The sequence below is a fragment of the Prenolepis imparis genome, unplaced genomic scaffold (assembly GCF_030444845.1).
Source record: "Prenolepis imparis isolate NDT839.2.m4 unplaced genomic scaffold, iyPreImpa1.0 SCAF_7, whole genome shotgun sequence".
Classification (NCBI taxonomy): domain Eukaryota; kingdom Metazoa; phylum Arthropoda; class Insecta; order Hymenoptera; family Formicidae; genus Prenolepis; species Prenolepis imparis.
In genome coordinates this window covers 16,797,765-16,813,352 of record NW_028141165.1, presented here as the reverse complement: position 1 = coordinate 16,813,352, position 15,588 = coordinate 16,797,765, and the positions used below count along the sequence as shown (strand labels likewise).

Genomic DNA, 15,588 nt, shown 5'->3' with positions numbered 1-15,588 from the left:
GGTCGGATAAGTCAGGACTCCCCGCTGGTTTTAGATTAGATAAGACAGGGTCACACCTCATATCTGGTAGCGATATTATTATTAGTGATAATAAAGCACTTAAAAGTTAAACAATAGAAACAAAGGTCGGTAACGGCGTGATGAAAGAAATAACAAAATTATCGCACGGTTGAAGATTACAATAGAGCTTTACGAGAGTATTTCGCTGTTAAAAGAAAAAAGGGAAAGAGTGGAAAGAAAATACTGGATAATTTAAATTTTAAAAAAAGATACATTTATTCATGGTGTGATTTTACAAAAGTCAATATACTTATTACAAATACATAAGGTTAAAAGTGATACATAGAAGTATGTTATTAAAATAACAGAATGATATCAGTTAGCAACTACGATGACATGTTTCTTATTTTAGCAGAGAAAAATTTTGCGGAATAAATTTACGACTAATCGGTCGTTGTGTTCAATTTTCGATAAAAAGAGTAAGAAACTGATTAAGATCGTAACCGAAAGACATATAATATAGAAATACACAGCTAAATTATCCGCAAGTTTGTGAAAAAAATTCTTGTAGTTGTCGAGTGTTCCATCGGTGGATAATGGAGTTTCGTCGAAGACGAAGGAGAAATCCGGACTCCAGGGGTGGTATTCCATAGCTGTCGAGGTAAATGCCTGTTCCGTGTTCATCGAGGAAAAAGGCGACCCAATGTTCTCCAGGTCGATTATGATCGTCTGTATTAGCGACGATAGCCGTCGACCTCGTCCACATCCTCGGAACTCTGTTGGAGGGATAGACACCCACATGCTTGGCATCGATATGGCGCAATGCTCGTAGAATTTCGCAATTCATTTTTTTGGTACAAAGACGACCTCCACTAAGCTAGCAGGACCAAATCAGCAGAATCAAATCAGACCTATTAGATTATTTAGTATCCATTTTGTACTAATTTGTACCATTAATAATAATTTTGTACCCCGTGCCATTTCCAACAAAACCGTGGTGCTGCTACCTCAATAATTAAGCTAGCAGGACCACATTAAAAAAAATAAAAATATAAAAATAAAAGCAGAAATGCAAAGGACTGAATTTGTACTAATTTGTACCAGCAAAAAAAACTCAAAATAGTCATCCCTTCTGCGTCAAAACAACCCTCAATTGAACTCGGCCCCATTGAGCTCAAGAGTAAAGTACCTCTTTCCACAAGCAGAATCAATCGCTACTTGATTCGGAATAATTTGTACCACAAAAATATTGAGTTTGAAATTTTGTACCCCCGCCGTTAGTTCGGAAACTACCCCCTTTACTCTTGAGACAAATAAAGGTCGGGGGTAGTTTCCGAACTAACGGCGGGGGTACAAAATTTCAAACTCAATATTTTTGTGGTACAAATTATCCCGAATCAAGTGTGCAAGTAGCGACTGATTCTGCTTGTAGAAAGAGGTACTTTACTTTTGGGCTTAATAAGAATCAAGGGTAGTTTCTGAACGAACGGCAGGAGTACAAAATCTGAAATTTCACATTTTCGCGGTACAAACTATGCCAAATTAAATGTGCAAGTAGCGATTGATTCTGCTCGTGGTACTTTAGTACTTTACTCTTGAGCTCAATGGGGCCGAGTTCAATTGAGGGTTGTTTTGACGCAGAAGGGATGACTATTTTGAGTTTTTTTGCTGGTACAAATTAGTACAAATTCAGTCCTTTGCATTTCTGCTTTTATTTTTATATTTATATTTTTTTTTAATGTAGCCCTGCTAGCTTAATTATTGAGGTAGCAGCGCCACGGTTTTTTTAGAAATGGCACGGGGTACAAAATTATTATTAATGGTACAAATTAGTACAAAATGGGTACTAAATAATCTAATAGGTCTGATTTGATTCTGCTGATTTGGTCCTGCTAGCTTAGTGGAGGTAAATATCTTGTGTATATATATATATATATATATATATATATATACGTATATTATGTATGTATGCATACATGTAAATATAAGAAATGTATGATGCATGCATTTATGAATATATAATACTTATATATTCTGAATATTTATAATGTAGCTTTCTATAAGTCACAATCTATCTAATACAGTTCATTATTTCCAATCGATATAATCAACAGATAAAAATTTATTACTTCAATATTATGTGTGTGCATGCACACACACACTTACAATACATTGTTTGTCTCGATTGCAACAGAATACTTTTACAATATTCTGAATATTTTAAATATAGAATGGACCCCTCCTAGTCCATCCCCGTGAGAACGCAACCAATATGTTTTTCGTCTCTCCGATTATAATTTGCAATCTAGATGATTGATGCAGCTTTTTCTGGCCAATTGTAGAGTATAGATTTTTGAAGTCTATATTCTTACCAGAATAGATTTTAAAAAATAATTTCTTATTATTTTGGAAAAGGTGAGAGTTTATTGCTTTCTAGAATTTTATAGAAATGTTCTCTCATGTATTTTACATTTTTGGAGTACTTTTCCTCGCAAGGATTGCCTCCTAAGGCTATAGTCGTGGCAAAAGCTGCAGCAAAAATTCCACAACATATGTCATCAGGTTGTGTTTGAACCTTTTCAAAAATGATGTCACTCGAGTTTACTGTAGGGTAACGAAGATGTATATAATTTTTTTCTTTAGCTACCAATTTATCGTATGTACAGCCAAGTAGACTATCGTACGCGAAGTTTGGTGCCGTCAAAGGAAATACATCTCCAGTGATTACACATTCCCTCCAATTATTTGTAAGCTTTTATCACTACGACTAGCTTTAATCATGTGAGGGTATTCTATATATAGCACACTTTGCGTTTCGAAATGAGAAGTTTCTCTTATAATACGCAAAAATAGATCCAACGATTCATCGTTTAATTGACTTGTCACACGCAAGATATTGTCCTTACCAAATAAAGAGGAGCAAATGTGTTTAAAAGTTTCTCATTTCTTTTTATATCATCTTCAGATATAGCTCGTTCGTCATTTGTGTAACTTATGATAATGCAATCATCATCTTGCTCTTTATTCAGAGCAATATCAGCAATATCAGTTATTGCTTCCATCGAAACGTTCGGTTTGAATCGTTTGCTCTCTTCTATGTCATTTTCGCTTTTTATTATATTTGGTCTCTTTATTTGATTTGTTAGTATTTTTTTGCTGCTTCTTCTTTAGCTTCTATAATGTATCTTGGATTTCTGATTGGCATATGCCTATTGTGACGACTGTCCAAGATTTCTGGAAGCATGCATTCGTTATAGAAGCGTGTTAAGAAAGGCAGCATTTGATTTCTCCAAAAAATATTGTCTGCCTCAATGCGCAATATTTTCATGCTTTGTGGAGTCCAAACAGCAAAAATACAATATTCTCGCCGTGTTATGTTCAATTGACCTTGAACTTGATAAAAATATCGATGATTTCGATTTATTTTATGTGCATCTTCTTTATCAAAAATACCTTTCAAAGAAAGCAATGTCTCTACAGCTATTTCTGCTGTCAAATGTTCAGCTGACAAAGAACATTTTATTTCCACTAGACCATTTTCATCAATAATTCCGTCAGGAGAACCACCCAAGCACGGATTTTCAATATCGATAAATAATCCGCAAGGTTCTATTTCTTTATTTAATTTTATAGTCAATTCTTTCCTTGCTACTTCTTCGTTCTTGCGACCATGTTTTAGGGCTGCGGTATCAATGAATGAAGGATATAAAATGGCTTTTACTGTTGTTGCACAAGACGTTGTCGGTTTCATGCGACATACAGGTCCAAAATTGGATGCTGTTAACATTTCTCGTCCCAATGATAACCATAATTCCGAGTCCCTTTGGTCTCTCGTATCGAATTCAATTTTTTTCCAGTTTTTCGCATTTTCGGACAATTTTTCTAAATGATTTTGCCGAAGTTGCTCAAATACATCAGATGGAAGATCTGATTTTTGAGACTGCGGACCATAATAACGATCTGTTCCTGTCTCTTGTTTGCATTTTTTTTGCCTTCCTTGCACTTGTCGAGATTCTCTGGTTTTTGCAACTTTTATTTGTCATTGTTTTTCTAGTTTCTCAACAATGGGCGGAACAGTTTTATCCATGCTCTTATGCAATTCTGTAATGGCTTGTTGCGTATTAAATTGCACAGCTGCTGCCGCAACTCTGGGATTGTAAGAGCCTCGTTTACCAAAATGAATGCGCTTTCCACCAATTTTTTTGCAGATTATCGAATTAAACGATTCTGCAGGATTATTGGTTAAATTCAGCAATAAGCTGTCGGAATAACCACTTAGATATGTGATAGCGCTTTCTATCTTTTGATATAAACCATGTATTTTCAAAAGTGGAACATAATTTTTGTTCGTTTTACTATCCTTCTCTTCGCATATATGACCGCGTGTTTCGCATCGCTTATGTTCGCCAAAAACATGGCTAGGAATGTTCAATATATATCTTTCTGCAATTCCATAGCCTTACAATGTTGAGGTGTTTGTTGGTCTTTTCTTCGTAATTCGGCTGCCTTTTCTACCTCTTTTCTGATATGTTTTATGTTGTTTTTCACAACATTTCGCAACTCTGTAAAGCCACGCTGCCTCTGCGTTTTTGGCTGAGTTGTCTCTGCCACAGCTTTGAGCTTTTTACATAAATTGCGAAGTAAATGATTCGTGCATTCTATTTTTTTTACTGTAACCATCTGTTCACTATATGGTCTATTATCAATAATAGTCTGATAAACACTACTATCACCATCGGCAATAACTGTTTTAAAAATCAGCCCATGTATTTCGAGGCTACATTTGAAACCTTCCGCGATGGCATCGCTCTCCATCCTTGTGGAGCTTTCGTTGCGATCAAAATTTTTGTAGCATTTGTGAACTTTTGGTTCAGTACCTTTTCGCTCTGCTATATCACATATTGCGCAAAATTTATTGCGGACACCGACGAAGAGAATCTTTTTCGTACGATAACCAATTATAGTTCTGATACCGGAAGGAGAATTGTAGGCACTGCCATACGATCTCTTCATCCAACTACCATCTGCTACAACTGTTATATACAGAATACTGTTTATAACTTCGTTTCTCTCAAGAGCGAGTTGCTTTTCAACTTCGCCAGCTTTTTTCATACTTTCCATGGCTGTTTTTTCAAAAGCATCGACTAATTTTTCTCTATTTTTTATGTATTTTGACTCGGATATGCAAGAAATATTCTTGATTGCACATTGCTCATTCAACTGGGCATAGCCAGTTCCTACTGTAACAGTTCCTGCTACAGCAGCCATACCAATATCTAATGTTTCTGGCTCTTCGGGTTCTGAGTAGATAGTGGCTTTAGTATAGCACATTTGGCACTGGAAAGTCAAATGCGTCTTAAACTCTTTGGTATCAGTCTTTATGAGTTTCCAATCTCTAAATTGGCACTCTATTCCTTGCATATGATTATTAAATGTTCTTTGGATTTCATTCCACATATGTGAAATGTCGACAATGCGACGGCCTTCAGGCAAGTCTTCTTGTATACAACAACTGTCTACAGGAGCTTCGTTGTCAATAACAAGAGAATTGTTATCATCACAATTGTCATCGATAATACGACCGTTTCTCTGAAGCCTTCCAGCCAAAAAGAAGAAGACATTGCGACGGCCTTCAGACAAGTTTTCTTGTACACAAGAACTGTCTGGAAGGGCTTCGTTGTCAATAACAAGAGAATTGTTATCATCGCAATTGTCATTTTAATTATACATACCTTTATTTGACTCCAAGCATTGCATTACCTTTTTTTTTTTTTGCGCTATGGAAACCTCATGGTACCACTCACCCCCCGGGTAGGGGATGAGGGTTATGTGGGACTCCTTGTCCCCCATCGCCGATCCACGTATGGATCGGCGGTGGGGTCCAAGACCTACCGCACTAAAACCACAGCGGGTGCCTTCGCTGGCGCTTATGAGGATGGCAAGGAGCATTACATCTTGCCATCCCCTGGCCCTACCTTCTAGGGGAGCATCCTCCCCGAAAGGAAGATACTCCCCTCCGCGAATGTTCTTGCGGTCCTTCCCGGTTGCGGCGCAGGGGGGCACCACCCCCACGCCGCGCCCTCCCAAAGAGTTTGGGGGGCGGGGTCACGGCTCGAGTCTTCCCGCTCGAGCCGCCACCCCCCGCCTCCGGAACGGGGCTCCCTCTCCCTCCCTAAAGGGGAGATCTCCCTAACAGGAGATTCGGCCGACGCTCCGGAAGCTCTTCTCCCGACGGTTCCCCCCAGAAGGGGAATCGCCGCAGGTAGTGGTGCCCTCCCACCGGCGCTCTAGGGCAGAGGGCCGCCATTGCCACGTCCCTTCCCGGGGGGATCGCGTGCAATGGGACTCTTTAACTGAGCCCCTGTGATCCCCCGTGCCCCAAGGCCGCAGTTCCCTCCCTTATCGGAATTCGACCATCGGCCCGGGGGCACCGCCGAGACCCTCCCCTGAAGGAGGAACTCGGCGGGGGCGGAAACGGATCCCGCCCGACTCCCGGCCGCAGGGCTTTCGCCGTGCGGCCGCCAGCCGGGCGACACCCGCCCCCGCCCTCCTCCTAGGACTGCTACACCGCCCCTAAGGGCCTCCCTCCCAATGCCAGGCGAGGGGGGCATCGCGCCTCTTGCCCAACCGCTCCGCCTTTGCGGGCAACCTCTCTTACTTCGCCGGGCGAGGGGGGCAAAGCGTCCCTCGCCCATCATCCTGTCAAGTCAGCCCCCATTTACTGGGGGCTGGGTCTTTATCTGGGCGGACGCCTCCTTCTCCTTCGGTTTGGTCTTGGGGGGCATCCGCCCGCTCCTCCTACATCTCTTCCGTCCCGGAGCCTCTCTTCCCTCTCTCGCTCCCTCTCCGCCACCTCCTTTGCAAGCATGGCCGCATTGCAGAAGGAGATGACGGAGTCCCATTACTCTTTGCTCTCCAGCATCGCCTTGACGACGCTGGAGAGCGACAAATCGTTCCCTACCTTTTCTTTTAGGACACGGCGCTCGCCCTCGAATGCGCTACAATGTTCGAGGGTGTGTTGCGCCGTGTCCTCCTCTTCCTCACAATGGCAACAGTGTGCCGTGCGCGCCCTTCCAATTCTACACAGGTACTCCTGGAAACATCCATGGCCCGTGAGCACCTGTGTAGATCTGAACGACGTCTCGCCGTGAGCCCTCTCCACCCATTCTTCTAAGAACGGCCCACGGCCCCGACGACGCGTGCCCCCGAGTGCGTTGGGGGCACATTGGGGAGGTAGTTCTTCCACCTCTCCATCATGCGTCACTGGGCCCACAGTTTCATCTTATCTCTCACCCCAGCTGAGAGTTTAATGCCCCACCCACGGAGCTCCCTTCCTCGCGTGTATGATTCTTCATACATCTTCGCTGTGAGCTCCATGGGAGGCATCCCAGCTAGGGTAATTGCCGCCGCATGGGACACCGTCCGATAACCGCGGATGCAGCGAATGGCCACTTTCCTTTGGGTACGCCTAAGCGTATCCCGGATTTTCTTTGTGGCCATCGCCGCATCCGCCCAAACCGGGGCCCCGTATAGGGCCACCGAATTCACGGTGCCCGCATAGAGGCGGCGCACCCGACCGTCCGGCCCTCCCAGGTTGGGCAGCAGGCGACACAGTGCGCCTGCTACCCCATCTATTTTATTCGTCAGACGGTCGAAGTGCCCGGTGAAACTCCAAGTACCATCCAGGTAGAGACCCAAGTACTTTAAGTCTTCCCCACCTGGACGGAGACGTCGTTTACTGCGACATGGGCTCTTGGCGGCACCCCGTGGGTGCCGTCATGGATGAATAGCGCCTCGGTTTTTTGAGGCGCTACTCTCAGGCCCATGTCGCTTATCGCGCGCACGGCGCATGCCACTGCCTGGTTGGCGATCGCGATCGCTTCCTGCCAATCATTCCCCCCGGCTAGTACAAGTGTGTCGTCTGCTATGCATAGCAGACGACACTACAGCCGAGGGGAAGTGCCGACCGGAGGACTCTATCATAGGCGAGGTCCCACAGCATGGGGCCGAGTACCGATCTCTGTGGGACCCCGCAAAACATGTCCCTCCTGCACTCCGTGCCGTTCCTGTCCCGGAACATTATTTGCCTATTGGCGAAATAACTTCTAACAACCCCCATGAGGTAACCAGGGACGCGATGGTAGATCATCGCGTCCCCGATCCTGTCCCAGGGCACGGTGTTGAAAGCATTTACTATATCTAAGGATATTGCTACAACCACCCTGCCCTCTTCTATCTGGGACTCCGCGAGGGATCTCACCCGACGTATTGCGTCGATGGTGGATCTTCCCTCGCGGAACCCATATTTTTCCTCATGGAGGTCTATTCCGTCCCGGGACAGATGCCCGACGAGGCGGTCCACAATGATCCTTTCGAATAACTTACCCGCCTCGTCTAACAGGCATATCGATCTGAATGCAGGAGGGAAGCCCTCCGGTCTTCCGCCCTTGGGAATCAGCACTAATCGTGCTGATTCCCACTCTTCGGGAAATTTCCCGCTCCTGAGGCAGCTGTTGAACAGCCGCCTCATGGACCCAGACAATTGTCTCTCGACCAACCCCCAGATCCGGCCGGGTATTCCGTCGGGACCAGGGACTTTATTTCCCCTGGTCCTCAGTCTCATGAACACCCCGGCCACGCTCCGTGATCTCCAGCTCCTGGTCCCACTCGATTGGCTCCTCCGGGATTGGAGGAGCCCTAGTTGTGGGAAACAATTTAGTTATTGTTTCATCCAGGAGCCGGAGATCCATGACTTCCATCGTGGGGAGCGCCCATGGTTTTAGCTTGTTCATAACAAGCCTATATGGGCGCCCCCAGGGGTCTGCGTTGAGGGCGAGCAGCTGCTCGCCCCACGCTTTGGTCTTAGACTTCCTGATGGCCGCGCTGAGGGATTTCCTGGCTTCTCTGTATCTCCCCAGCGCGTCCGCCGTCTCCTCTTCGTTGCCGCGCCTCCTCCTTTCTCTCATGAAGCGGCGCCTTGCATGGACGGAGGTCCTGCGGAGTTCCGCTATCTCCTCCGTCCACCAATACGCCGCACGGCGCGACAAATCGCACGCATCCGCCATTATGCCCCGGAGCCAGCCCACCTGCCCTGGCACATCCTCTTCTTCTGGTACCTGTATGCCAGGCCAGGTGGCTGAGGAGACAGCCGCCATCAGTCTGTCTGGGTCCAGCTTTTTTAGGGCCCATCTCTTGGGGCGAGGATTATCCCCCCCATTGCCGCGGCTGAGCACCCGCTGGCGGGTTACCTCCACATCAAATTCGATGTAGAGGTGGTCGGAAAAGGTTTCTTGGTCCGACACCCGCCAGTTTTTTATTTTGTCAGCCGCAGAGGGCGTGGACCACGTTAGGTCCACGATTGATTCCCCCTGCGGCCGAACACAGGTGCTCCTCGATCCTGTGTTAAAAAGACACAGGTCGAGTGCCGCGGCCCACATTTCTAAAACCCTGCCTCGCTGGTCCGTGGCACGGGAACCCCAACGCCTTGATTTCGCGTTGAAGTCCCCGGCCAGGATCACTGGACGAGGGAGCTTCCCGCGGACATATTCTGTCAATTCGTCCAGCGCTCCCTTGCACCTGGCAAGGTCCCAGCTGGGGGGGATGTACACCCCCACCACTGTGATGGGCCCCCAGTCTGCCGCCACATATGCGTCGCCCTCCCCTGCCTTGCTGCAGGGGGGGGCGACCCTCCTCATACCTCCAATGGATCGCGACCGAGCCAGTCGCGTTGATCGCCCAGCAGGAGTGGCCACAGGGCACCCCCGGGGCGTATGGCTCGGCCGCGATCCCCATACCGCAACCACGCTCGCTAAGGGCTTGGACAAATAAGTCTTGTGCCCTGCGAGCGTGGTTGAGATTGGCCTGAATGACCCTGTAGGTCATCTTAATCGTTGGCCCTGGCGTCCTCCTCGACCTCCATTCTTTCTGGAGCAGCCACTGGCTGCTCTTTCGCCTTTGGAGCAGCCACTGGCTGCTTCTTCGCCTTTGTAGATGTAATTACCTTAGGGCCATCCGCCCGGGAGGTAATCTTTATAATGTTGGAGTTTTTAGCTTCTTGGGCCTTCAATTCCTTTAAAAAGTGACGCCACAAAGAAAAATAGATTATTATATTATAAAATCTTATGCAAAGAAATAAAATGCCACATTTGTAACATGATTTATAACAATTCTATATATTTAAAAATATTTTTTTACAAGTCTTTGTTACAAGTCTCTGAAAAATAAGTGCAATCCTTTGTCTATAAAATCTAAAATCGTAAATTTATAATAGAAATAATAATTAAAAAATTTTTTGACAACATAAATGCAAAATTTTTCACTAAACCAAAGCGCACATGCTAACCGCATTTGGTATAAAATATTTTTTAAAACAACCAGCACACGAATAGATCGCCTCTGGAATTATTTTTTACAACCAGCACACGAATAGACCGCCTCTGGAATTATTTTTTACAACCAGCACACGAATAGACCGCCTCTGGCACTAACTACTATAAAAATTATAATAACTTTCAATTATATATGAAAAAGTAAACAAAGGATTGCATTCTTATTTTTCAGAGAAAAAAATAAAAAACAAAAAAAAACTTTATTTGAAAATAAATTTTTCGCCAAAACATCTTTTTGAATCATCTTATATAAAAGTTATATATATATATATATATACATATATATATAAGGTGGGGAGTATAATATAACTCTGTCCACCTGGAATATCTCTTATTTTAGAGATACGAAAATGTTATTATTAATAAATAATAATTAATAATTATTAATAATTAATAATTATAAATTATTAATAATTATATATTATATATTATAATATAATTATATAATAATATATAATAAATAATAGGGGGAGAGAAGATGGCCGCGGAGGTAGTGACAGGCGGAAAGTAGTGCTCCGTGTTGGGACGTGAAAAAGGTGGTTTGTTGGGTGAGATGGAGGAGAAGGAAATAAGAGACGGATAGAGGAATACAGGAGGAGTTGAGTGAGGTGATGGTGAGCGTGAGAACGAAGTAGAAAGGATTTTATGGAAGGTGGAATAATACGGAGCAACGGGAAGAAAGGACGAGGAGACGTGACGTGGCAGAGGAGATGAGAGAGAGGGCGCTGGACAGTAAGGAGAGGCTTAAGTGAGAGAAAGGGTAGATGGAGAGGGCGCCACGGAGGTTGCGGCAAGTAGAGAGTGGTTCGAGCAGTTCAGATGGAGACGGCGAAGGAAGGTGGATACAGGAGAGGAAGTGGAAAGAGGGCGCCACCGGTATGATCGACACGTGCAGGGTCGATAGCGATCCAGCTGATAAATGTTTTGGAAGATTGGAAGAAGGTTAGAGAGCAGGTGGAAAGTGAGAGATAATGGAGATTAAGAAGAAAGGACACTGATAGAGCCGGAAGTGGAAAAGAGGAAGAGATCTGAAGAAAAGTTAAGAGAAGATAGAAGAGAGGATACGGTGTTGGAGAGAGAGAAAGTCGGAAGATGGAATGGATGAAAGAGGGAGTGAGAGAGATAAAAGAGATGAGAGTGATAATGGAAAAGATGCTGAAGGTGATGGAGACGAAGTCGGAGAGAGAGACTGAGGAGGAGGAAAGGAGAAGAAGAGTGGAGAAAAGGCTAGAGAGGCTGGAGATGATGGAGAGGTTATGGAGGAAGAACGTGGAAAGGGATGAGGGATTGGAAGAAGAAAGGAAGAAAGAGAGGAAGGAGTGTAAAAAGAATGAGTTGGAGAGCGGAGAAGACAGGAGGTGGAGGGAAGCGGTAAGAGGAGAACGGATAAAAGAAGAGAAATGTTAGAAGAGGACGGAAGGGGGGGAGAGAAGAAGAAGACAGAGGAAGAATTGGAAGAGAGCGGACGGAAGATGACCGGGATGAAGCAGTGCAGCGGTGGGAAGAGGAGAGTGGAAGAAGAGGGGAGAGAGAGAGAACAAAACGGAGGTAGAGGCGTAAGAGCGGAATCGGAGGAAGCAGAAGGTTAAAAGGGAGAAGAGGAGAAAGGGGGGAGGTTTTAAGGGTAAGAGGGCATGGGAGAATGAAAGGGGAAAAGGGAGGAAGACGGGAAAGGGGGATAGGGAAGGATGGAGTAGAATAATTGTAAGGTCGCCTAAGGCCCCCTCGTTAGGCCGCAGGGGAGTCCATCAAAGATCTGACGTGGGCTTCCCCAACTGCGGCCAACAAAATAAGCGAATGGCGGGTGGAGGATGAGGAAACCCTGTCCGATCACCTTTACATAAGGATGAAGGTGGACGTCACCCGCCAGAGGGTTGCTTGGCCGCCCCCAAGGGGGGACAGAGCCGCGACCAAAGAAGCGGTGGGCCCTGAAAAAACTGGACCCGGATAGACTAAGGGCCGCCATTCTCTCGGCGACCTGGCCTAGCACAAAGGTGCCAGAAGATACGGATGGCCAAGTGGACTGGCTCGGGGAAATCATGGAGGATGCGTGCAATATCGCGATGCCCCGAGTCAAGTCCGTACCGCGCAATGCAGCGTACTGGTGGACCGCAGAAATTGCGGAGTTGCGCCGCAGAGCGGTCCAAACCAGACGCTGCTTTACTAGGAGCAGGAGGCGCGGCAATGCAAGAGAATCGCCGAGACATTTGAGCTGTACAGGCACGCCAAGTACGAGCTCAGCTCGGCGATACGGCGGGCCAAGTCCGGAGCATGGGAGGAGCAGTTGCTCTCCCTAAACTCAGACCCTTGGGGGCGCCCATATATGCTTGTGATGAAGAAGCTAAGACATTGGGCGCCTTCAGTGACGGAGTCCCAGGATCCTCAGGTCCTCGAAGATATAGTTTCGACGCTATTCCCGAGGGCTCCCGAAGAATTTCAATATTCAAGGGGGCCCATCGGGTGGAACGAGGACCTTGAGGTGACAGGGGCCGAGATCACCAAGAGGCTAAGGGCAAGGGGTAACAAAGCCCCCGGCCCGGACGGTGTTCCCGGCAGGGTCTGGGTTATAGCTCTGGACCATCTATCCGGGTTCATGCGGCATCTCTTTACGAGATGCCTTAAGGAAGGACATTTCCCCCCAGTCTGTGAGAGGGCCAACCTGGTCCTCATCCCAAAGGGGGGCAGGCCTGCAGGAACTCCCTCGGCATACAGGCCCATATGTTTGCTGGACGAGGCGGGGAAACTATTAGAGAGGATAGTAACCGACCGCCTTGTCCGGCATCTTAGGGAGGTGGGGCCCGACCTCCACGAAGATCAGTTCGGATTCCGCGAGGGACGCTCGACAACGGATGCTATTCTAAAAGTCAGGTCCTTCGTGGAGTCCGTGACTGAAGAGGGATTATTTCGTGGGGGTCATTGGGTCCTACTTCCAGAATAGGGGCCTGGGGTACCGTGACAAAAGCGGTGCTTGAGGGAGATGTATTGCGGGGTCCCGCAGGGGTCAGTATTGGGCCCCCTGCTATGGGACCTCGCATACGACCGCGTATTGAGGTCTGCCCTCCCCCCCGGCTGTAAAGTCGTCTGCTACGCAGACGACACTTTAATACTGGCCGGGGGAAGAGACTGGGGGGAAGCCAAAGCATCGGCGGAGATGGCGGTGGCATGTGCCGTGCGTTCTATAAAGGGCATGGGTTTCGGAGTGGCCCCTCGGAAGACCGAGGCGGCCTTTTTCCACAACAGAAGGAAGGGAAAACCTCCGACGGCCCATGTCCAAGTGGATGGTGTCCCCGTCCGGCTGGGTCCCAATATCAAATACTTGGGACTCTTGCTGGACGGAACTTGGAGTTTCAGAGATCACTTCGATCATCTGGCAACTAAGGTAGACAGGGTGGCGACGGCCTTGAGCCGTCTACTACCAAATTTGGGAGGACCAGATGATCGGGTGCGCCGCTTTTACGCGAATACGGTCAACTCTGTGGCGCTCTACGGAGCGCCAGTCTGGGCGGACGCCGCGATGGCCACTTAACACATTAAGGACACGCTAAGGCGTGTTCAACGTAGGGTGGACATTCGCGTCGTCCGCGGGTATAGGACCGTGTCGCATGCGGCGGCCATAACCCTGGCCGGCATGCCTCCCATGGAGCTCGTCGCTGATATGCACACCGGAGTATACCGGCGGCAGCGCGAGCTCCGTGGGTGGGGGGTGCAGATAACGGCCAGGGTTAAGGGCATACTAAGGCTCCAAGCCCGGCGACAAATGATAGGAAAGTTCGATGAGTACCTATCAAATGTGCCCCACACCAACTCGGGGCACAGAGTCGTCGGGGCCGTGAGACCAAAGTTAGAGGAATGGATGGAGAGGTCTCACGGCGGGACATCATTCCACACTACACAGGTGTTCACCGGACATGGGTGTTTCGGTGAATTCCTCTGTAAAATAGGGAAGAAACGCACGGCACAGTGCCACCATTACGAGGAAGACCGGGACTCCGCGCAGCATACATTAGAATTCTGCCCAGCTTGGGCAAAGGAGCTCGGAGTCCTGGTGGATTGTATAGGGAGAGACTTGCATCTGCCCAACATAGTTGGGCAGATGCTGAAAGGGGAGAAGGAGTGGAAGGCAGTCTCCTCCTTCTGCAAAATAGTTATGATGCAGAAGGAGGAGGCGGAGAGGGCGCGAAAAGGTGTCCGAGATGGAGAGGACGGCGACGGGGGTGGCCCGCCGAGGCGAAGGCGCGGAGGCGGACCACCCCGACGCAGGAGAAGAAGACGCCCACCGGAGGGGGCGGATTAGACGGGAAGTTGGGCGAGGGGCGCGGTGCCCCCCTCGCTTAATGATGATGAAGGAGGCCCGAAAGGGCGGAATAGTTGAGCGAGGGGGGTGGTGCCCTTCTTGCCCAGTGCTTGAGGGAGACCCGGAAGGGTGGAGGAGTCCTGGGAGGAGGGCGGGGGCGGGTGTTGCCTGGCTGGCGGCCGCACGGCGCAAGCCCTGCGGCCGGGAGTCGGGCGGCATCCGTCCCCGACCCTGCCGAGTTCCTCCCCTAGGGGAGGGCCTCGGCGGTGGCCCCGGGTCGAGGGTCGAATCCCGTAAAGGGAGGGAACCGCGGCCTGGGGGCACGGGGGAACACAGGGGCTCAGATAATATCCTGAATCCTATTGCACGTGATCCCCCGGGAAGGGACGCGGCAGTGACGGCCCTCTCACCGGTGCCATAGAGCGCCGGTGGGAGGGCACCACTGCCTGCGGTGAGGACTCCCCCCTTCTGGGGGGAGCCCTCAAGAGAAAAGCTCCCGGAACGTTGGCCGAATCTCCCGTCCCTTTAGGGAGGAAGAGGGAGCTTCGTTCCGGGGGCGGGGGTGGTGGCTCGAGCGGGAACACTGGAGCCGTGACCCCGCCCCCCAAACTCTTTGGGAGGGCGTGACGTGGGGGCGGTGCCCCCCTGCGTCACAACCGGGAAGGACCGCACGATCAATTCGCGGGGGAGAGTATCCCCCTCGGGGAGGATGCTCTCCTGAGAAGGTAGGACCAGGGGATGGCAAGAAGTAATGCTTCGGCAGTTCCTTGCCATTTCCATAAGCGCCAGCGAAGGCACCCGCTGTGGTTTTAGTGAGGTAGGTCTTGGACTCCATCGTTGATCCATACGTGGATCGATGATGGAGGACAAGGAGTCCCACATAACCCTCCTCTCCTACCCGGGGGG

General features: G+C 48.4%; 3 protein-coding genes across 3 annotated transcripts; 2 read left to right on the top strand and 1 right to left on the bottom strand.

The window, feature by feature from the left end:
• Positions 1–8,597: 8,597 nt before the first annotated feature.
• Positions 8,598–9,695, bottom strand: LOC145938646 (uncharacterized). The gene has a single exon (XM_083042418.1). The coding sequence runs from the start codon at positions 9,693–9,695 to the stop codon at positions 8,598–8,600; it is 1,098 nt and encodes a 365-aa protein (XP_082898544.1).
• Positions 9,696–13,539: 3,844 nt separating this feature from the next.
• LOC145938645 (uncharacterized) lies at positions 13,540–13,914 on the top strand. Its single transcript, XM_083042417.1, has one exon. The coding sequence runs from the start codon at positions 13,540–13,542 to the stop codon at positions 13,912–13,914; it is 375 nt and encodes a 124-aa protein (XP_082898543.1).
• A 102-nt stretch (positions 13,915–14,016) lies between these two features.
• On the top strand, positions 14,017–14,682 carry LOC145938643 (uncharacterized). The gene has a single exon (XM_083042416.1). The coding sequence runs from the start codon at positions 14,017–14,019 to the stop codon at positions 14,680–14,682; it is 666 nt and encodes a 221-aa protein (XP_082898542.1).
• The last annotated feature ends 906 nt before the right edge of the window (positions 14,683–15,588 follow it).

Coding starts and splice junctions, on each gene's coding strand:
- LOC145938643 (XM_083042416.1), top strand. CDS start 14,017: ATGCCTCCCATGGAGCTCGTCGCTGATATGCACACCGGAGTATACCGG.
- LOC145938646 (XM_083042418.1), bottom strand. CDS start 9,695: ATGAGGAGGGTCGCCCCCCCCTGCAGCAAGGCAGGGGAGGGCGACGCA.
- LOC145938645 (XM_083042417.1), top strand. CDS start 13,540: ATGGCGGTGGCATGTGCCGTGCGTTCTATAAAGGGCATGGGTTTCGGA.